Genomic DNA, 23,202 nt, shown 5'->3' on the forward strand with positions numbered 1-23,202 from the left:
GCAGGGCAGATGTTGGACACGCTCTGAGCAGCTGAGGAAGGATGGAAAACGCAAGGAGATTATGGATCGTACTGGGCCATCTTGTGTGGTGGACTTTGTGTGTACAATTCAGCACAGTGTTTAAGATCCTCAATGTTGTGTGTTTTTGTGACGAGATCTCCATTCAGTCCCTTCTACTAATACTCACCACTAATTTAATGAGTCAGTAACTTTATCGGTTCATCAAAGAACATCAAGCTAAATATCAAAAATGAAGATGCTAACCTCTGGCTGCTACAATCAAAATGCTGATTTCTCCAACAAAATCATACCAACAACTATAATAACAATAATAATAATGGATTGGATTTATCTGTGCTTTTCCAGACGCTCAAAGTGCTTACATTTTGTATCCATTATTCTTTCACACCTCATTCATACTTGGTGATGGTAAGCTACTACTGTAGCCACAGCTGCCCTGGGGCAGGCTGACAGAGGCGTGGCTGCCAGCAACGGCCCCTCTGACCATCACCGGAACATTCATACACATTCACACACCAGTGGAGCCACACTGGAGGCAAGTAGGGTTAAGTGCCTTGCCCAAGGACACCACAACACTTGGCTGGCAGGAGCCGGAATCGAACCGCCTATCCTTCGATCATTGGCCGACCCGCTCTACCGCCTGAGCCACTGCCGCCCTACTATGGATGCCTATTTGTTCCTGTTGGGCCCTCATTTTTAAAAAATTAACCCCTTAACACCTGAATTTATTGCCAGCTATGAAAAGGTAGTCACTTATATTTTTGCTTTTAAGCAAATGCTACATTTTGGTAATTTTGTCTAGCTAATTTGGTTTGTTGCATATTTGAGACAACTGTTAAAAAAACAGCAATATAGTGGTTCCTTGATCATCTGTTTTTAAAGAAGAAAAAGTCTGACAACGAAGTTTGAGCAGTAAGATGTGATTGACATACTCTTCCAGTCGTGTCCAATGTTAGGTAATAAAATCTGAAATCACTGCAGAGAGTTCATGATTTCATTTACTATTCAGTTCAATTCTTTTTTTCTAAATTTTCATTTAAAATCAATTTAAGTAGATCATGAAAAACACTTCTTACTGTTGAACAATAAAGAAAATATGAACTTTAATTGGTAAAAGTAATGACTACCTGGGAAGGGCAAGAATAGAATCAAAAACTATCGGGAAAAAAAAAAAATATATACATATATATGGCCTGGAAAAATGAAGGAAATGACTATTTAGGAAAATGTTTGAAAAATGAATGTTATATGTTGTGAGTAAATTTTGATTTGGTATCCTGTTATTGCTTTTTAAATCCAGCTCCTAAAGCATTGTGGCATTGGCCTCAATGGTAACCTCATAGGGCAACCAAATGCAAAGCAGAAAGGTCTCACTATGAAGAAGTGCAACAACAATGTCCATATAGGCATCCCCTAGAATGCTGCACAAGGGTACAGAAGACATTTGTGAACGGTGGCATTTTTGAGTTTTGCATCCTCCAAATGTACTTGAATCTTACGTCTTGTTTCCACTGAGTGGTCTGGTCCGGTCTGATAAGGAGTAGTATGGAATGGACCAGTTAATTCTGGCAAGCATTTTCACTTGTTAAGCCTCACTTCCACTGAGTGGTTTGTTTTCACTGCACATGTGTGGTGTAGACCGCTAGCATGTCATTGCATCATTGTAGTGTGACGACTAAAAAAAGCACAGCAACAATGGAGACATCCAATTTCTCTTGCTTTGCTTTTTAGAGATCATCTACAACAGGAATTTAATGTTGCTTGAAAGAAGATTTTAAGAATAATACCGCCGTAAAGTAGTGCTAGCTTAGCGCTATATTAGCGCTTTGTGCCAATCAACAGGTAGATACAGCAGCTCCACCTCAACTATCTCAGTCTATTTTTCTATGGACCTTTAACGGATGGGGGCCCTCAAGAAGTACGGGTCGATACTGTTCAATGGGTCCATTTTACAATAGAAAAGCTCAAAATACCAGATCAACCCGGACCGGACCGCTCTGTGGAAACTAGGCTTTATTCCTTTAGCTCCTTCTTTAAAGGGATGTTACAGTGAACCTTTACTCTGAATTATTTTCACAAACAGAAACCATCTATAAATCAAATCCAGAATAAATCTAATTTCATATTTGGTCATTTTTCCCTGGTAGTTTCAGCATCCTTTAACCATCATAATCTTTGTTCCTCCTCTCAACCATCTCAATCTGTATCCCTGTGTTTATCTCTAAAACATCTAACAGGAGTTATTCCTCTGAAGGGTTAATTCCTGATCCTATCCATCCTGGTCACTCCAAAAGAGAACATCTTCATCTCTACTACCTCCATCCCCTACTGTCCATAAACCAACAACATGGCTGCTCTCACCACAGTCTCCTACACCTTTCCCTTCGTTCCTGCTGAGTCTTTTGTCACATTTCATACCTAAAACCTTCCTCCATCCACTCCAACCTGCCTGCACTTGTGTCTTCATATTTTTTTTTACACTATCCTTTCCTCTAACTGTTGGCCTTAGGTACATAAAATCCACCTTCTTCACCCTCCCAGTCACACCTCCCTCATATGCTGCAGATGACCTTCATTCCTTTCTTTTCCAGAACAAACCATCTCTCTGGATGTTCATCTACCTGCTTCCTCCACATCTCACCTTACAGCTCTCATACGTGTTTCATATAACACAATCCAGTTTCTGTGCCACACAAAGCTCCTCATACAATACCAATGGTCAAGAATGAAATTGTTCCTTAATACTTAATGCAGTTTCTTCCATTTCCTGACATACAAATGAAGCTCAAATGTTCTTTTTTATTTTTCCAAGTAGAGATCTGTAGTTACAGATTCTCCTGGCATTCAATGATCTGTCGTTTAGTCCCATCTTGTTCTGTCGCAGCTACAAATGAATCCCATCAAAATCATGAAGAGATAAGTTTTGTGTAACAAGGAAACAAAGCAAGTAAGAAAAAAATGAACTTGTTCTTTGGAATTTCAAAAAGATGAAGGAGAGAGCTGAATGTAAATCTGCAGCCTTGAAGTATTGCAGTGAAGACTCAGTCAGAAAAGATTGAATTAGCTGCACCACCAAATGATCTGATAAATAAATCATTTGGTGACAAACTGAATTTACAGAAGAGGCAAATTAGCTGGACTACAGAAATGAAGAAGCAGATTTTTTTTGGCACAATTTAACAAAAAAAACGTTTCAAGTTTGAAGTTAATGAACATTAATTCAAGTTTTAGAAAGGTGCAGGAGAAGGTTGAGGCTACTCACAGGGAATGGTGCGTAGGTAGAGGTTGTCCCTGATCACCTGCTGCAGTTTGTGGTCCACGGAGCCCTTCTGGAACTGCAGGCTGAGGTAGTGCTGCAAATTAGTATTCAACACCTTACCTGGAAGGAAAGAGGAGAGCGAGTTCAGCCACACAGGAAAGCATCTTCGCCGAGTTCATTTGCAAAACACACACTGTGATTAACCAAGGGACATCAAACATTTACGGAGTGCAGAAGTGCATGTTGGGGCTGGCAACGCAGCTGAAGGACGTGTCCGTGATGCACAGATGTTCTCCGGTTGAATACGGAAGGGGGGGGGGCAGTCTGATGGACTCGGCTCGATGGGACAGAAAATGTTGAGAAATTTCAAATTTTTTGTTTGTTTTGCTTTAACACTGACAAACTAAACCTCCTACAAACAAGCAGCTTCAGTCTTTGTCACTGCAAAATGTCTATCGGCAAGATATTTTTAATGATTACCTGACTTGTAGTGCTTTGTCTAATTCAGACTGGGATCTGATTTTGTTCCTTACTTGAAATGCACGACGCCTATGTCACCTGTTGGTCTGCTTTCATATTTGGGTTTATTTCACAAACAGGGCAAGATCTTTGCAATTGCCTGGCTAAACAAAACAGACTAAAGCAGCTTTCACACCTGGACACTTCCATGACTACAACACTTTCACACCTTTAATTGGTTCAGTTTGCTGTCACACAAGAACAAACCAAAGACTGAAGCTTGCATAGCCACTGGAAAAATCCTCTAGTTCTAACAATTGTTCACTAGGGGGCAGTAAACAATTTGATTTTAAGTAAAAAGAACCTTGAAGAAGAAAGCTGACTAGTCCTGCTAGCCCTCTGATTATCCTGTTTTAATAGGTGTGGTGCAGAGGTAGAGTAGAGTGGTCAACCTCTAACTGGAGGATCGCAGGTTTGGTTACCACCTTGCCTGTCCTTGTGTTGAAGTGTTCTTGAGCAAGACAGTGAACTGTTCCTGGTTTTTACAGGTTAGTGCCAGTATGTATCACAGAAGACCCACCATCAGTGTGGAAATAATAGATAGAACTCTAATTGATCCAATGATGGAGAAATTAATTGATGCAAATTGAAATTGAATGACTGAAAATGGCATATACTTAATATAGCACTTTCCTACCTTCTTAGAAGACCCAAAGCTTTTTACAGTCCCAGTCTCATTCACACACTGATGGCGGCTCTGCTGCCAAACACTGGCGCCAATCTATAACCACCAGGAGCAATCTAGAATTCAGTATCTTACCCAAGAATACTTTGACACATGGGCAGGGGGGGTATCAAGGTGGAAAATGTGATACAAGTACACACCATTGACCATATTACCAATCGTCTCACCTACTTAGAGCGTCACGTTTACCAACCAGATATTTTCAGACATTTTCTCGATCCACTCTAACTGTGATTGGCACCATTTCCTGGTGCGAAACAAACAACTTTGTGCAAGCCCCCTCAGATCCGCCGTTGTCCCCAGATAGACAGAGAGATGTCCCAATTATCTGCTGCAGTGTGGCACATGTATTGTATGGGAAGCTTTCCTACGCTTTAAAATGCCTTATCTTACAGTACCAGCATCGTCTATTCAAAACCATCCCACAAACCTAACTATGATGACAAACCCCACGAGTCTGCATCTCAAATATCCAATTCCATGTTCCTTGCCTGCTTTCCAGACGGTGCAAGTCTATCATACAAAGAAAGAGTGTGCTAAAAGTGTGTATTAGTGTCTTCAAGAGTCCCTGACATCAGTATCAAGATCCAGGAGAGCTCTTAAAAATCAAGAGTGTTGACAAATCAAAGCTAGACGGCATCTGGACTGAATACTGACAAACTCCTAATGAGAACTGCATTAGGGTGAAGTGGATCTATCACCCACCTGCAGCGGGTGTACATACACAAATGCACTTATTAGTATTCCGTCAAACTTCAACTGAGTGACTCACTCTGACAGACATCTCTACTGCAGGCTCAGAAATCACAACAGATTTGCTCCGACTTCCTTGGGAAACATCATTGGGCTGCATTAAGATTCACTCTCAATGCTATAAAAATGTTTAGGCGGGGACAACTGAATCTTCTGGTGAAAGAATTCAAAGTGACTTTTTTTAGACCTTCATTTCTGGAATAAAGTAAGACATCTTCCTGCAGTAAAACAAAAGGAAAATAGAAAATTTAAAAATGTCTTGTTCATTTGGTCATCTACATTCCAAAGAAATTGAAATTAGTGGAAGGGTGTTGGCTCCAAACCTCTAAAAAAAACACATGGTGAAAGGAGTCATATTTGAAGGGTTTTTAAGATCCTTAGCCAAACTGATCTTGAAAAAAATCAACTAACTGCGACATGGTAGATGTTTAGGGTTACGGTAACATGAGGCATTGGCTCTCTATTGTGCGACTCCATGGAGTTTTAATTAGCGCAACAAATGTGAGGAATTTGGGTCAAGGAAACAAAAGCTGGGTCTGGCTATGCATCAACTTGCACTGCCACAAGCCTGTGGTCCGTGTTCCCAAAAGCTACCAGACACGAAAAAGCCCAAATTCCGATGCAAGAATATACATCTTATGGCCTCCCACCGGCACAGGCCTGTTTCATGTTAAAAGAGTGATTATTCACACACTGCCTGGAGAGATAAGCTGGTTTCAGTATGGGTAACGAAAGAGGGGGGGCGTCGTAATTGTTCCCACAGGACTCCAGAAACTAATAGTGGATACCCCACTGGTGCAACAAAATCAATCTCTTTCTTGTACCCGCTCTCGTGTACACACAAACACATGCAGATCACCTCCCCAAAGTCCCACTCTGCTGCGCCTGACAGTGTAGTCTTTGTGGCCCGCCTGTCAGGTTGCGTTAGCGCGCTAAATCGAACCTCCAGAGTAGGCGGGGGGAGAGGGCAGTGCATCGCCGGACGACCAGACAGTAGTAAAAAGCCCGCAGGGCACAATGAAAGGCTTTGTTGCGAGTCATCTGGCTGTTAGGTGCGCTCACTCATACTGGGAGATTCATTGGGTGATGGGAGGGGGGGCTACAGTTGGAGAACTAATAAAACCAAACTGGGAGTACATGCAGGGTCCGGGGAGCGGAGGTGATGCATGTGGAAGCCCACCGCGCCTCCCCTCTGCTGCCCTTTCATCATTTCAATGCAGCTCCATTCCTGACGGTGTGACTGTGGCTCCCCCTCTGTGGAGATGCATCACCTACAGCAGATCGCCACAGGGCTCCTCACACCTGTGCTGGAGATCACTCTCTAACTTGCTTTCAGCCTTTCCAGGCTCGCCCATCTGTCTTCCTTTCGCCTTAAGCCATTCGAGCTTTGTTTTCCCCTCGTATCGCACACCTTTGCTTTCAGGGGACGCGTGCATCTGCCGGTGACGGCAACCTGCTCCGACTTCAGCGTTAGTGATGGCAAATAGAAGCTGAGCCCACGCGCTGTTGCGGGTTTCATGCAAATAGAAGGCGTGAAAAGATTGAATGTGAAATGAAACAGGTTGGGAAAGCCTTTACTGTAAACAACAATGCAAGATGTGTAAACTCAAAATCTGTCGTTTCTCCCGTGTGTGTTAGCAGTTGGAAACAGTTACTCTCTGCGCCTCAAACAGTCTAAATAATTGTTCGATTGGTTAAGAATGACTGATGCTTTTTTGAATACATTTTTACATTAACGAATGGACAAACATTTACTTAGCCTTCATGAGTAACTAGCATTCACCAATACAATCCTAATATAATTTTTCTAATTGAAAAGTAATGAAGATACAATTGAAAAATAGCTAGTTTTACTTGCTTAACATCCAAATAAAAGACAGAATGAGAACAATTGCATTAAAGCACAGGGTGCTAACACAGCTTACATTTGCAGGTTGGTAGAGGCTCAGTTGTGTGCTTCGCTTTCATTAGCTTGCTAATAGAGGTTCAGTTGTGTGTTTGGCTAACAGACAAGTAGAGGTTAAGTTGTGTATTTGAACGTATATTCTTACTTAAGATACAACTACTCAGAAAACATGTTATTTTCTCAGTTTTTAACTAAAAAAAAATGTGGGACCTTAATCTTTTTATAATGAGATGCAATTTACATTTATTAAATATATTTTTTCCTTAAAATCCCATAAATAATTTCTATAAAAATTTTAAAAATCTCTTTTGTGGGATTTTCTGTAAGATGTCAAATTAAAGGATTTTAATAATTCTATTATTCATTTAATAAAATGTCATTGTAGCCGTAAAAAAATAATCCACTTATTCTTATTTCAGTTAAATCAATGTAAAAACAATTGCTAAGTTGAACATAAAGACCACACATTGCTTTTTATTTCTCATTAATCCAATTGCTAAAAACTCAAACCATGACTGAACACCCCCGCAACAAATGTAATAGCAAGTAAACCTGTGCACTCCTCTGGGGTGAAACCATCCATCTTCGTCTCCTGTTCATTCTTTAGTCCCAACAAACTAGCTTATAGTTAGTTTAACAACTGTCTAAACAACCAACTAACACTACAGATGTTTTGCATCGAATGAACCGACCAGGCGGTGACGGTCCATCCATTTTTATAGATAAAATGCCTTTCTCAGAGGAGATCAGAGGTAGCACAAAGATGTCACCAGCAGGGGTGTCTGTGGATGCCTAATGAGGCGTTCTCTGACAGCGGAGCTCCAGAAACAGCGAGAACGCCCCCGCTTTCTCTGCTAATTACCACCTTGTTAGGTTCATTTGGCAACTCAGGGCAACAGATTGTCCTGCAGGATTGTATATGACTGGCAGACAGAGAATCGACAGATTATCAGTATCTCAGGTGCAAAAAGTTCATTTTCTTTTGGATTAAAGAGGCAGAAAGTCAAGTTAAATGCGCAGTTTTGGCAGGACTTAACAGCACGAGTCACGCCGAGCAGCAACATGTTTCAAACTTGAGTCTGAATCTTCTAAACTGAAAAAAATGGAGCGTTTTGACCATTTTCCTGCTTGCGTCGAGTGGCCACTATGAACTGTAATTGGGCGCCAAGAAGGGGCTTTGCGGGAAGTCAATTAGTGGCTCCAGAGCCCACGAGATTAATTAGTGAAGGATGCATGCTTCAGGATAGGAAAAAAAAAGAAAAAGTAAAATGTAAAAATCTATGTCCCCAGAAACATTGCTGCCCTTCAGGTTAGATACACCCATCCTGAAATCCAATTACTGGTTCTTGTCATAACATAAGGTCAGTCTGCACACGTGGACCATTGCAGCTAGAAAACTATTAATGACCAGGTCAAAAAAAAGCTCTCTTTTTCTATACCCTAAATATTGACATAGAAAAATAGTTTTAGCAATTGAAAAGCGGACGATGTGTTAGACTGGTTTGATCTTGTGATGCCATTACCACAGCAGCATTTTCCCCACACATTTGGCCAAACGCTGAGGCACATAATTGTAACAAATGGTCTCCCTGCACAATGTCTGAACGCTCCGTGGTATGGGATATTTGCCGGCAATGACCTAGTCATTTGCACACTTTGAAACTGACATGGATAATGTCTAAAATCACTAAGCATTTGTAGAAAAATGTCCTCAGTAAGAATGTCTTCTCAGTTACGGGTTGCCATTGTTTGCTGAATATATGCAAATTATCCATTAGTTTGGTCCCATGTTTGAGATCAAACTGATTTAGTGCTTTTTAGGGTCATCAAACAAAAGATATTCACTCTGTAGAAACATCAGCTCTGCTTGATGTTTGGTCAAACTGCTACACAAAGATTAGATGCCCTGTTTTCACAGGAAATGACTGGCAGAACGTGACAGAAGAGAGCATTTTCCCAAAGACAGAAAGAGAGGCGAGACCTTGAACCTGTCCTTTCTAATCCTGTTCATTGGATCACATTAGATAAACAGCTGAACGGATGAGTACATTTTGGAATATCCAGGAAAAAGAGCCGGCAGAGTCACCCAGCGGTCGTCCTCCACAAACTGTCCTCTGTGTGTCAATAAAACTGGCTGACGGACCTGCCGTCTGCCCAGCATTTGCTTCCATGACTTCCTATAGGCTTTAGCTTGTACTAGAGGTGCCTACAAGTTACTTGTTCGTAGTCCCAGCCACATTTGAGTCTTGGAAGGTCAAGTCACAACTCAAAGTTCAAATACTTTTCTGTTGTCAGTAAAGGTCACTATGGTACAATGAATAGCCATAACAAAGTACAATTGTTTAAAAGTCAAAACTTAAAGTCTTAGGTCCCTGGCTGTAAGACTAGAGTGCAACTCAAATCAAAGACTCATTCTAATCATCTCTTTGTGTATTGCAAATTCATTCCCAGAGGTCTTTTAATTATGATTATGACGTTTTTGGCCAAAAAAAAAATGCTGTTTCCTAGGACATAGTTTCTGCAAAGAGACAGTTATTTATTAGAAATTTGCCTTTGAGTTGTAGGTGGGACCGTTGGTGCGGAGCAACCCCAACCCCCCTTCCCCTCTCCTTTGCTTAGAGCTTGGAGCAGGGAGCTTGTGTTTTTATCAGTGTACTTTTTATATAGTAAATAGGATCATTTTCAAATTGCATTTTTTTTGTCTCCTCTTGAGTCACATTGAGTTGAATAAAAAAAAAAAAAGTTTATTTTGTTCTTAATATATGTCCTCCATCATCAGAAAAATGCCACAAGAATATGTTAAAAACACAATTTTTATTGGTATGGGTCTTAAAGTCCAGAAGCCATCTCTGGTTTACTGGTACTGGTACTAATACTAATCTGGGATTAAAAAACTCCAAAAACAAGCTCTATTTAAGAAGGGGAAAAGGAAATATCCTACTGATACTTTACATTAAACTCGTTTTTTCCCACTCTTTGTGAATTACACTTTTTTTTCCAATTTTCTCAACAGAGGCAGAGTTTACGTTGTTGCTTAGTTCTGCTCGTTCTGGGAAAAATCCAGGATCATTCACACTGAAGTGAACTGCACCAGGATTCATTTGCAAATAGAAATCAATTTGTTTCTCAGGCAGACAAGTGTCTTCTTTTTGGTCGGCAACATAGTAAATACTGAAGAAATGAACTCTGGTGCGGACCATACAAAAACCAGATTATTATAAACCAGATTAGTCAAGTAAACAGATTATAATCGGATAACTAGGATCCATGTAAACAGGCTTAATATTGTTAAATCGTGGAGGATTACTGTCTGGGGTGTTTATCAGACACTTAACGGTGACCCTGTCCGATAGGGATTGAGCTCTGAAGCAACGGCCAGTCTTTAATTTAGAATAGAGCTGGTTTTAGGTGATTATACACAGGATTGAACCGTAAAAGGTTTTTTTTGTTTGTTTGTTTGTTCAGGTTTTGTATTCTTATAGGCCCTAGTCTCCTTTCACTGGAACCACACTGCTGTTTTCTCTGGCACAGCTGGGATTAGGTAGACTTCTGATGACTTTGGGAATGCCTGCTGCTTGCCGTTGGGGATTCTGGGAAGAAATGGCCAATTGGCTCTCTCTGGTTGAGGTTGAGGCCAGCACTGTGGGGGTTCGTGCCCTTGCTGTTACTTTCAGTAACACGACAGTCCATCTCAGAAAATGTGTACTCCCAAACGCTAACTCAGTCACTGAACTAAATGTCTAATAAAATATGTACAAATCTTTTAAATTAGTTATGATACATAGATGGTTGCCTGATTTTTTTTTTTCCCTTAAGATTTTTTTTTTTACTTAAACTGTGTCTGAAGCCAAGTGGAAAGTGAAAAGTGGAGCGATAAACTTCAACAAAAGCGTTTCATCTGTTTGTCTAAGTTTATGCACGACAATCTGCATAGCTATGGCAGTTTTTAACAATAAAGTTTTGTCGCATGCCTTTCTAAATCTATTTTCCTCCATCAAAGCAAAAGCTTCTTAAAATAAACAAAGACATCAATGAAGCATCGCTTCTGCACCAAAACTGCTTGGTTGCAAAGATTGAGAGAAAAATGACGGCACTGCGTAGAACGACTTAATCAAGCAATCTAAACCGGCAGGGTTTTCGACCCTCTAACGGAGCTATGACCGTCAGGAGAACTACAGGGGCAAATATAACAAGGCGTCTGTAAATTCTGCACCGTTCCCCAGCAGTCTGTTTCTCTTTCATCTCTGGGCTGCTCTGTCTCAGAAGCTGGAGTTCACTCTAAAATGCATAGCTCCAAACTTCTAAAGGAGAGGTTAATCCCCATGTGAGGAATACAGATAAGATAAAGTGACTGGAGATTTTTTTTTTTTTTTTAAATGATGAAGCAGAGAACAGGGGGGATGAGGACTGAACGCCTTTGTGTGTCATCCAGTGCACACGTCGAGCATCGTCCTCCACAGCCTTGTTGTTCACGTGGTTGATCTTCTGTGGAGAGCAGAGAAACTATCGCCTAAGTACTCGGAATCGCTGAAAGTCAGCTCCCGCTTGGTGTCTTTTAGGTTTGTAACCTGCTTCTGTCTACACACACACAAAAAACCCAGCCACATACACATACGCACTACGCTCGGATCGCACGTGAGCAAACACGTGTGGTCCCCTCACAAATGATATATTCCAAAGGGGCTGAATGAAAAAGTACACATCAAAGAGAAGCGTAATCTTTTTCTCCTCATCTCCATGATGGAGAGCCGCTTTTACACCGCAGCGCATGAAGAGGGAGACAAATGGTTTCACTCTGATCTTTGGATCAGAGACAACGGAAGACAAAACATAAAGGAAGACCAATTAGCGAGTTGTGAGAGGGGGGCAGGGATCACACGCACAGATAGAACACGGAAGGGTCCAAACGAAGCACGATAAAGCACTGAATGTTATCAGGTGAGAGGTGCGGACAGAATAAAAAAGCTAGAAACTCAATGTCTAATCCAATAGGAGAGAAGTAGTAGGGATGCAACGATTCATATTAACAAGGATTAATATAGTAATTTTGGGTTTTTTATACGATTAATATTCCATAATAGTTCAATTTTGAAACAAATATATGATGGGGTGAAACGATTAATCGAATCGATTTCTTTTTCTACGGCCCAACTAAATCGATCTCTGATGGATTTGCCAATAATTCTTGTTAACGTGTCTGTTTGTAGGCATTAATAATTAATTAATGAATTATAATTGACACTTGATTATCTTCCAAGAAATACAAGGAATCTGGACAATTTCCCATGCACTGTTCAGAACCGGAGAAAGGTAGTTTGTCCTCTCTCGGTAGGTGGAGTGCTCCTGCCTCAGGTGGAGGAGTTTAAATATCTTAAGGTCTTGTTCACGAGTGAGGGAAGATGAGAGTGTGAGATTGACAGGTGGATTGGAGCGGCGTCTGCCATTATTCAGTCGTTATACAGGTTTGTTGTGGGGAAAAGAGCAAGCAAAGCTCTCAATTTACCGGTCAGTTTTCGTTCCAGTACTCAGCTATGGTCATGAGCTCTGGGTTATGACTGAAAAACGAGATCCCGATTACAAGCAGCTGAAATAAACTTCCTCCGGAGAGAAGCTTGGTCACCTGGAGAGAGCTCAGTGTAGATCTGCTTATCCTCCGCATTTAGAGGAGCCAGTTGAGGTGGCTTGGGCATTTGCTCCGGATGCCTGCTGGACACCTTCCTGGAGAGGTGTTCTAGGCATGTCCCACTGGGCGTGGCCCCAGGAAGACCCAGGATATGCTGGAGAGACTATGCCTTTCGGCTGTCCTGGGAACGCCTCGGGGTCCCCTCAGAGGAGCTGGAGGAAGTGACCGGGGAGAGGGAGGTCTGGGCATCTTTGATTAGACTATGCCCCCGCGACCCCGTCCCGGATGAGTGGAAGAACATAGATGGATGGATGGATGGATATTCAGAACCAGTATCACACTGGTTGAATTTTTGATGTATTGGATGCATTTTAGGTCAGTGCTGATTGCTAAAAATGAACCAATATCAACTATTTATCATATCGTCAGCCACAAATTAGGACATGAATCAAATTGTTGTAAAAATGATTCATTAAACCTCTATTATATAACAATAAAGGTCAATTTTTTAACAACTTGACTCAGACAGATCAATCGGGTTGGATTGTAGGGATATAATTTAATTGATCCATCGATTAAGTCACTTGATCGTTACACCCCTACAAAGTAGGGTAATTGCCAGATTACAAAAGAAATACTGTCGTATCCAAAGCAACTCGACAGGCTTCTGTTTTTACAGCGCAAGCAAAGCATAGCCTCAATAACTGGGATTGTCTGTGACAATATGCTGCCTGATGCATTAGCGTGAAACCCAAGGGACACAAAAAGCTTCTCCATTTTTTTTTTCATCTCGTCTCTTTCTCTGCCTCACACTCACCAATTATGATTTCACCGCACCAAAAAAAGGGTCTTTGAGGTTTGAAGACAGTTGTGAGTGAAAGTTCTGTGTAAGAATATGAAACTTTAATGTTGCGGTTGTGTTGTAGATGGGTACGGGCTGAAACGTGACATGAGTGCTGCATGGGCATGGATGACGGCGGATCCAAGTGAATGCCTGATTGTATCAGCTCCTCTGATTGTGCAAGCAAGATGTCACACAACAACGCGCCTGAGCACAAGGTGTTCCGCACAGCTAAGATGCCATAGCTGCTGATTGCATACTGCTTATGCCTTTGTTGCCTGGCTGACCCTGAGGCAGGGTCGATTCCAGACTCCCACACATCTGCAGATGGCATCTTGCTGACACGAGTTCACAAGAAGACTTTATTTGCATAAATTAGTGCTGAATCGTGGAGCTGGTTAATTGATTATCCACCTAATTGTAGCAATTCTTCATCTTGAAAAAGCATCTAAATATGAAGGCCTGTTTTCTTTTTTTTTTTTTTTTTTTCCCACCAAGATTTGGATTTTGTTTAGGGGATTGCAGCAGAGCCAATTCAAAACTGAAGGCTGAAGGAGAGAGATTATCCAGGCTTGCCTCTAGTTCCCCCTTTACCATCGACAAGGAGTTTGCTGTAGTATCTGGTGTCAAGAAGATGGCAGCAAATCTTTTACTTCTTTAACATCGTAGATGTCGTTGGCGATGCCTAAACACTCTGACGTACTGTAACTCTTTAACTCTTTAACAATGTATAATGCAACATTATTACTCACCTAAAGTGTTGCATAACATCGCAAACCTGCTTATCTTTGTGACATAATCAGCAGATTTATTGCGTAAGCACTAAACAAGGTAAAGTATTGCATATCAATCCAAGGCATTTCATTCACTGCTTCAGAATCCATAACCCGTAATTCCGTCAATTGTGTAATCAGTTGAAGAGTTACGATAATCCAAAGATTGTCAACACTGGGGCTAAAGTTACTGTTTGTTCGGTCCCCTTAGATTGGACTTACTGGTTAAGGCATATCTTGATGATGCCTATTAAATTAAGATCCAAACTTTAAAACTGTTTTTGTGTTCCCTAAACTTGATCAAACCATTTCAGTTTTGTTATAAGGTATACTAAATTGCTAAACATAGACATAAATACTGTTTATAATAACAGTTGTCTCCTCTAGTGCTTAGGTGGGTGACTTTATGTCCATGTGGGGGCATTTATGGGTTTAGGACAATCCATTGCCTAACCCGTCACACTGCCTTTGCAAAAGACAACTTCTTACCATAATCATGAAGCCACAAGCTCCCAGGGAAGAGACAGACACTCATTACTTCATGGGATTTTAGAGAAAATAGGTCCAACCAGATAAAGTTTTCTCATTGGTCACCTATGATATTCATGTGTTCATTGATGCTTTTCGGCTGTAGTCAACAAAAACTGGAACTACGATCAAGAAAGTCATTCCAGGTCTTTCTAATGACTTATCCACCATTTCTAGCACACTATCATAACAAGCTGAAGTTTCTGGCATCACAACAGGACATTCACTCATCCTTAAGTGAGTCATCAAGCAGCATTTTAGTTTTTTTTTTTTGTTTTTTTTTTTACACTGAGTCTAACTTGCAGTCCTCCTACGGAAGTGTGTGGTTGTGTATTTGGTGAAGAAAGAAAACGCCTTACATGCGCGCATGCAGTAAGTTATGTGTACGACGAGGTCCATCCACAAACATTTGTTGGGACCTCTTTGAAAATACACAGAAGGGTTTGCTTCATAATCTTGGTAGAGACCCAAGGAGGAAAGGGTAGAGGCATCAATCACTCACAGGAGATGAAAAGATTTAGCAGCCAGATGACACAAAGCAAATATGAAGAAACCAAAATGCTCCTAACAGCTGCTGACTATAGATGAATGTTCAACTCCAGCTGGTTTTCTCTTCCCATTATTTCTGAATGTCTTTAGTGAGTATTTCTTTCTTTCAAGTAGTATGAAATGTGATTAAAATAATGTGCCAAATAACTAAAAGTAAATGTACAATAAGTGATGTGTGGGGCTTGTCCAGGATGTCTGTAAAATCTTTTTTTATTTTTAATTTTTTAACTACAACTCAAAGTTGGTTTCCATCCTCCATTTTCCAAATGGTCGCTATCCCTTTTGGGGTCATGGGGTTGGTGAAGCCTATGCCAGCTACTGTTGAGGGAAGGCAGGGAAAGACGGATCGCCAGCCCAACACAGAGAGGTGGATTCAAATTTCTGGCCTTCAGTGGGAACTATCTTCAGAGTTCTAGCACTTGCTGGGTCTCCCCACTTCACTTCCCATCAGCCCCTGCTGTCACTCCCAGGAGCCCCACAGCTGGTTCCCATCAGTAATCAGTCACAGCAGTATTTAGTCTGAGCATTGAGCTCTTCTCAGTGCAAAGTCTTGTTTGTGCAACTCCACCTGCATTACTGAGCATTCTCAACCTGACCTGATCTTCTGCTTCATCTGACCCTGCTTCGTCTGCTGCCTGCCCTGACCCCCACCTGGACCCTGACCACTCTGGTGGTTCTCTGATGCCCTCGTGCTCGTGTTTGACCCCTGCCTGCCTGACCCCGATTCAGCTTTGTGCACTTTTAGCTGTGCTTCACGCCTGTTGTCCCAAATAAACCTGCTGCCCTTGGATCCAGCTGTCTGTCTGTGACAATAGGACACTTTGTTCTACATAAGTAATACATCTTGTGTATTTTTTAGTCAAACAGAAGAGGAATTTGAAAAATCCTTTGAATATATATTTAAAAATAGTTTGCAGCTGTATCCTTTAAGAAAAAAAAAAGATCTGATAGGTCAAAAGTCAAAACGATCCAGGACCACAGCCCAAACCAATTTATTAGTATCTTTAACATTTCAGGAATGCTCATTGTGAATGTGTCACCAAGGAAGGGAACCCTATGAGTAACATAACTGTTCTGCTCATGGACTCTCTTCCAGTCAGAAGTGATTAAATAGAGGTGAGTTGTTTCCCTAAAAACACACAGGTCTGTAGCAACGCTATGATGTCAGACAGCTTGCCGAGGCTGTGCACAGGGGTTTGGGGTTGTGAGGCATAAGCCTTTCCATGTGTGACGTCTGACTCACTTTGATTTGCTCTCCATAACAATGGCGGTGGCACAGGATGGGTCACAAACTTCAAAGACAGTGGGGTGGTTTCAATAATGACCAAAACACTGTCTGAAGTGGTGAGTCAGATCTTTGAGAAAGCCAAAAAAAAGCTTAAAAGTAAACTCATTTAGTGCAGCAGTATAAACACAACCCTAAAGCCACCGTGCTTTGACGATTCCACGAGCGTACAAAACTGTATTTTCAGAGCCAAATTTAAATGTCAATAAAAGGTTAAGGACATTATCATCCTCGATTGCAAACATATTGACTGATACCCAATGACTCAGTAATTATTTGGGCTCCTGTGTCCTTGGCACAGTGCTTAACGGAGTCCCCTCACAGAATGAAAGCTTCAAACCTCAACTGAGCCACGTCTGTGAGCACTTTGGATGTCCTTCGCATGGTTTCCGAACACAAAATACTTTCTTTTTGTTATTAAATGACTTTAAATCATGGACATGTATAACAGGAAAGATCATCTCTGATGTCAACCACTGTCATTCGCAGATATTATTGAAACTTGGAGTAGAACAAAATACATTTTGAAGCTCATTTGGGCCCACCTAACTGCCAACTGAAAAAACCCACTGCACTTTAAAGATAATACATTAGAGCTCAAATACAAATAACATTTTAGAGCTGTCATAAATTGGTAATAAATTGTCAAAATTTTGACAATTTGACAGAAGACGGAGGCCTGTTTTAATGTTTTAACACCGGAGCCCAAGTGTTGACATTCTTTCGACTACTATAACTCTTCAACTGTTTAGGCAATTAATCTACTTCTAGCAGATTCTGAAGTGCAGAAAAGCAGCCTTGCGCTGATCTGTAACACTTTTAAATTTGGTGAAGTGCACACGCAAATGACGGAAGGAAATCAGCTGATTCACGTTGATTGTAAAAATGACCCAAGAGTAATGGTTTGTCAAAGAGCGTGTGTCATTTAGCCATTGCCAGCAACATCTTCATTGTTAAAGGGTTAAACAGGCTAGAGATAATACAGTGCAAGGTTATTTGAATTGTTTTAAATGAGGTTACAAATGGAGCATCTTGGTTATGTTCTTGTAACATCATTCACATTTTTCTCTATTCTTTGGTGGGATATGTATTATTATTAGGGTTGGGTTGATAAAAGCAATCAATCGATTTAAGCTCAATAGATCAATAATCGATCCATAAAAGTAGAGATCGATCTAACACATAATGCTAATGTCCGCTAGCTTGATACTGACATATAATGGGATTTCCCATAGGACGGCTAATGCTACCTTTCAGTCGACCTAAATATACATTGCTGACTAAATGAACTTCTCTAATGCTATTACGCGATCGCCACCTAGTGGCCAAACTAAAGCACCCTCCAGGAGAGGCAGAAAATTTGTTGGAACTTCTCCATTTGAGACTCCATGTAATGCATGGTATTAACAATCTTATTTTACTTTCACTAATACATTTTACAGTATATGAACTGTGTCAGATTATAATGAATATCTTCAAAACATAGGTATTCCTTTACAAATGTGTCTAAATGAGTAAACCCTGTAAACTCAAAACCGAATTGAATGGAATAAAATTAAGATGATCAAAAGAATAAAAAATAAAAAAATCAGAATCCAATCTCAGCTCTGGTGAACTGAATCGATTCTGGAAATTTTTGGGAATATCCAGCCCTAATTATTATTTGAATCCTAAAAAGTAATCATTAAAATTGATTTCTTTTCTATTAATGTGAACTTTAATCATTCAAAGGTGACCGTCTTGTAAGGAGAAGCTATGAATTCTGCAGTTCCTCTAAAAGGGTGTAATTTAGGGAATAAATATGTTTCTACTTGCATAAACTGCAAAATGACCAAAAGAGCGATGTCAGATCACAGTACTCTCAATATCCCAGATAAAATTTTTCATCAAAGATCTCACCCCCTCTTGAGTGTAATTTTACAAAGTGATGACAACCATGTTAAGAAAAGCATCAAAGACTGGCACACTTCGCACAACAATGCACCTGCATTCTTTCAGAGAAAGTAACACAGATAGTGGTCTTTATCATTTCACTGATGCTGCCTTCACACCGGCCTCTGCAACGCACATTCAAATGACCACTTCCAGAGAAAAGTCTATGTGAATGCCCGTTTTGGGCTTCCGTGTTCAAAACTCTACTGTATACGTGTCGCTACACAAGTTTTTAAGGATGTATTTGAGCTCTACAGACAAAAATGCGCTTTGAAGTTAAACCAGTTGAACTTTGACCAATCGGAGACTTGGGTTTGGTAGTGACTAACGGCCATTGACTTTTTAATTCCCGGAAATGCCTTTTGATTTGAAAAGTGACCATGGAGAAGAAATGTATTTGTCGTGCCCGGCCTGAATTGTATGACATCAAGTCAGCCATATTTAAGAACAGCTATGAAAAAAAACCAGGAGCGAGATTTAAAAGATGTAAACCGCTTTGACATTTCCTCTTCAAACCTCAGGTACATGCACAAGTATCAGGTAGCAACAGTCCAGTGTGAATGCCAAAAGTGCCTTCAAGAACCCACACTCAGCACGTTCTTGAACGAGGATGTCCAGTATTTACTTAGCATAACAGTCACAGCACTGAACACACAATTTAAAAGTGCAATACTATCATTAACCATGGGATGACTGTCCTTACTGGCAGATGTTTTGCTAGAAGAAAAAATGTGAGTATGGAAAATGTTTTAAATTGATAGACAATATAGCAATACATTATTCAAAGAAATCTTAGATGTTGGTTGAATATAAAAATATGGTTGAACAATTGGGAGGATTAGAGACATAAAATTAAACAAAGATGAGTTGAAGGTTTGTGTGGGATTGATTTTTCTCGGACCCTCTGATGGATGGCCAACAGAATAAATGGAGCCACGCACACAAAACACTAAGAGCTATGAAGGTCGAGACTGGAAAAACGTTTAAACAGGTTGATGTATTTACGCACGTAAATGAAAAATAAATGAGCCTTTAGAAGTCCTATTAGGTACATAATTAAAGTCTGGACCCAGCCTGGACAAACAGTTATACTCCAAGACAAGGGCCGTGGCATTAATCACAAAGACAAAAAGGTACACTTGAAAGTCTTTCAAAGCTGAACAATAGAAATTAAACGGCCTCTCTGTAAAATGTATTTGAGCCCGACACTGCAACAAAACTGGGTTTCAGATAAGTAAACCTAAATAAAAACTGTTACTAAAAAAATAATGAATGAAATTAACTCAAGCACTAATAAAAGCATATTTGAGAAGTGTTGCTAATTATAAAGCTAAATTAAATTAAACTAATATCCTCAAGGTGAAGTATGGCAGTGGCAGTATCATGGTGTGGGAATAGTTGTTTTGAGCATGGCCTGATGGCCTAGGGGTTTAGATAAAATAAAAATGATAAGGAATTATTTTAAGTACACATATATTTATAAAAAAAACAAAAAAAACTTTTACTTAAAAAAAGAGCAACATTCAGAAATAATTCACAACAAGAATATGTAGCAAAAAAAACCTTCAAAACTGTAGAGAGGAGATGCTATCTGAATTTTAATTTAGAACAGATTCTGAATTTCAGCACAATAATAGTTACTCAGGGACACTGAAAAAAAAAAGAAGCTTGTCATTCAATTTTTTTATTTAAAAAAAAAACTATTTTCGCAAGCTCATTTTCCTACCAGGGGCAAGACGACTCAATCTCCGAGGCACCGCCTTTCGCACCTTGTGAATGCCCTATCACGACGTCATCCTAGAACCGGCCTCTTCAGCATGTCTGCGTTTCGCCCATGTAAACAAACATTTAAGCTTTTCTAAAGATAAATGTGCATGTTGTGCATACAAAATGATCACCGCTAGCTCCCTGGATAAAGTGGGTGTGTGCATTAGCCAGGGGTGGTCCAGTGCAGATTCTTCCTGGAAGGGGCTCTTCCCCACTTTGTGATGTAATAGTGTGAGCATACCCTCTTTTTTGTGGATTGGAAGGGGCTGTTTCCCACTTTGTGATGTCACAATGTGAAGACATTTTCTACAGTGCAGCAGAAGTTCATCAGAAATTCTCCTCTGAATCGTTGGTGGGCCAGATGGTGAAAAAGGAACCTTACCTCACAACCCCAAGCTAACAATATGGTAGCAAAAAGAAAAAAAACAGAGCAAAATAAGAGCTATCCAGCTGTAACTGTTTTGAGCCAGATGGCAGCTCAGACGTGAAAAACAAAGACGTTAATGGATCCATTTGTCTGTAAGTGAAGGATTTAGAATTGGAGCGGAGCAGGGAGAGTTTGGCCCACCCGTGTCAGTCACTGCGTCACAAACCTGAGCTTTTTCAAACTGCAGGCTTTTGTCTGCTCCTGATCCATCATGATTTCAATAAAGAGATACTCAGAAATGCAGTTTTAATCTTATTTTTTATATATTTGTATGCCCTCCGTTATGAGAAATATGCTACAAAAACATGTTAAAAACATGATTTTCATTAGAGTGGGTCTTCATAGGGTTAAAGCTATTAAAAAATGCTCAGTTTTTAGTTCAATCTTATTAAAATTAATGTACTTTAAAAAGGATACAAACCCAGCAGAAATCCTAACAACCTTGAGATTGAAAAGGAAATTAAAGAAAAAAATTATGAAGTTAAAACTGTGGGAATGAAATGAAAGACACGTGTGGAATCTAAAAATGCGAAAGGCTTTTTTTTAAATGGCTCCACAGGTAGCAGGTGTACCTCTGTGTCTATCTGCAACGGAGCCTCAGCTGCAGGTGTGCTGCAATAAAATTTGGAGACAAGTGTTGCCCGCCTCTTTTGTGCTCTCCCCACACACTTCACACACTCCTTTGACAAGTAAAAGCTGTGCCAGCTCTTCAAGTATGTTTCTTTGTGAGACTAAACAGCCTTGCGTCTGTGTCAAGAGCTGTAAAAACCGGTTGGATGCTGGGAGAATGGCTGTGAATGACAGCCTCAAATCCACTCTACTCATCCTTATCACGGATATATATATATATTTTAAAAACTCGCATCAGATTTTAACAAAAACCTTTTGTTGAGTATTATTTTCCTAACTGCTGTGAAATGCCAGTTTGGTGGATTGTTTAAGTTAGTCCATTTTTTTATTAGTTACACAACGCCCATGAGGATGTTCCACTTGGCTTCCCTTTGTTTGCTCACATTACTGCAAACACAGAAATGTGCATTTTTCACAAATTAATAATTCGAGTAAAAGTAGGAATCTTCAGGTCAGCAAAAATTCTGAAGTTACCACAAAAAAACCCACAAAGGCTCTTTTATAGCGTCCATCCTCACACATCAAAAAGAAAAAAAGTTTGACTGAGATTTTAATTGACTGTCAGAGTCAAATGTGGGGAAATAATCCAAACATGTTAATCCACTTTCCGGACAGGATTATCAGCAGGCGAAGGGAGCAAAGAGCTGACGGCAGGATGCGATCAGTCTGTTGGTGTTGCTCAAGGGTTGTGGACAACAAGAATTGCTTGCAAAATGCTTCAGCAGGTCTGCATGAGCAGAAATAAGAAACTTGTCGCATCTGAGTAAGGTTTAATGCTAAATAGTATTAGTAATAGTATTTGGTCCATTCCACAGGATGGAGGAAATGGAAGCCACAGCTTTGTATTGGGGAGTTGTCCCCTAAAAGTGCTGTGAGTTTTTGGTTCTTTGTAGGGTTGTAGTCAGGGGCAATGGATCTTAACTCTATCGAGGCAGATTTGCAACAGCTAAGTGCTGACTACATATTGCTACCCCATATGATGATTTTCCCCAAATATCATTTTTTTCTGTTACTAAAACTTAATTCAGCCCTAAGAGTGTATTGTGTATTGGCGTTGGGCGATATAATACGTATCCCAACATGTGTCTCATGATACAATTCATATCGCGATATATCCCAAGACTCTACCAGAACAATTTTTCCCTTTTTCCCCAAGTAAAAACTAAGTAGCACATGTCTGATAACAACAAAGACCACGAGGCAGACTGGACATTTAACACAAGTTGGTTCTCGCGAGATCTTGTTGTTGTTTTGGTCACAGTGTAGAGCAGCTCAAAGAGGCTCAGTGTGCTGCTCACTAGCGGTCGGGGGTTTAGGTGGAAAACAAAAGTAAGGCCCAATCCGAATTCTTCCCTTATTCGTACCACTCAATTGTTGTGGTCAAATGGTGTCTAAAATATTTTTATTAAGATATCCCCCTCAAAGTGGAGGGATACACAGCCCTCTGTCGTGAGGGTAAACCGCATCGCGCTGAAGCGCATTTCTTCATGTGGGTGCACTCTGAAGCACTGAAGTTTACATTTAAATGTAATAATGATTTTTTTTGTTGTAGCATGACCTTTTTGAAGTTATAAAACAGCTGTTGTAATGTATATTCAAGCGCTGGAAGCTCCGCACTAACGCTAGCTGACCGGTGACTATTGGTGACATCATCAAGCGAAATATGAGACACTATTTTTCCATGACTCTCTGTCTGGAGAGGGT

The 23,202-nt window shown here is 40.4% G+C and overlaps 1 protein-coding gene and 1 long non-coding RNA gene across 4 annotated transcripts in view; one reads left to right on the forward strand and one right to left on the reverse strand.

The window, feature by feature from the left end:
• magi3a (membrane associated guanylate kinase, WW and PDZ domain containing 3a) overlaps positions 1–23,202 on the reverse strand; it is a 158,201-nt gene that overhangs the window by 61,821 nt on the left and 73,178 nt on the right. For all 3 annotated transcript variants that reach the window (XM_024292752.2, XM_024292751.2, XM_024292753.2), the window contains one exon: positions 3,284–3,400. In XM_024292752.2, coding sequence (XP_024148520.1) covers positions 3,284–3,400 — 117 coding nt within the window. The remainder of the gene's footprint in view (positions 1–3,283; positions 3,401–23,202) is intronic.
• The window catches only part of LOC112159003, a 118,265-nt gene that overhangs the window by 31,831 nt on the left and 63,232 nt on the right, over positions 1–23,202 (forward strand). The window lies entirely within an intron of this gene.

This window comes from Oryzias melastigma, linkage group LG7, assembly GCF_002922805.2.
Source record: "Oryzias melastigma strain HK-1 linkage group LG7, ASM292280v2, whole genome shotgun sequence".
In the NCBI taxonomy this organism is placed as follows: domain Eukaryota; kingdom Metazoa; phylum Chordata; class Actinopteri; order Beloniformes; family Adrianichthyidae; genus Oryzias; species Oryzias melastigma.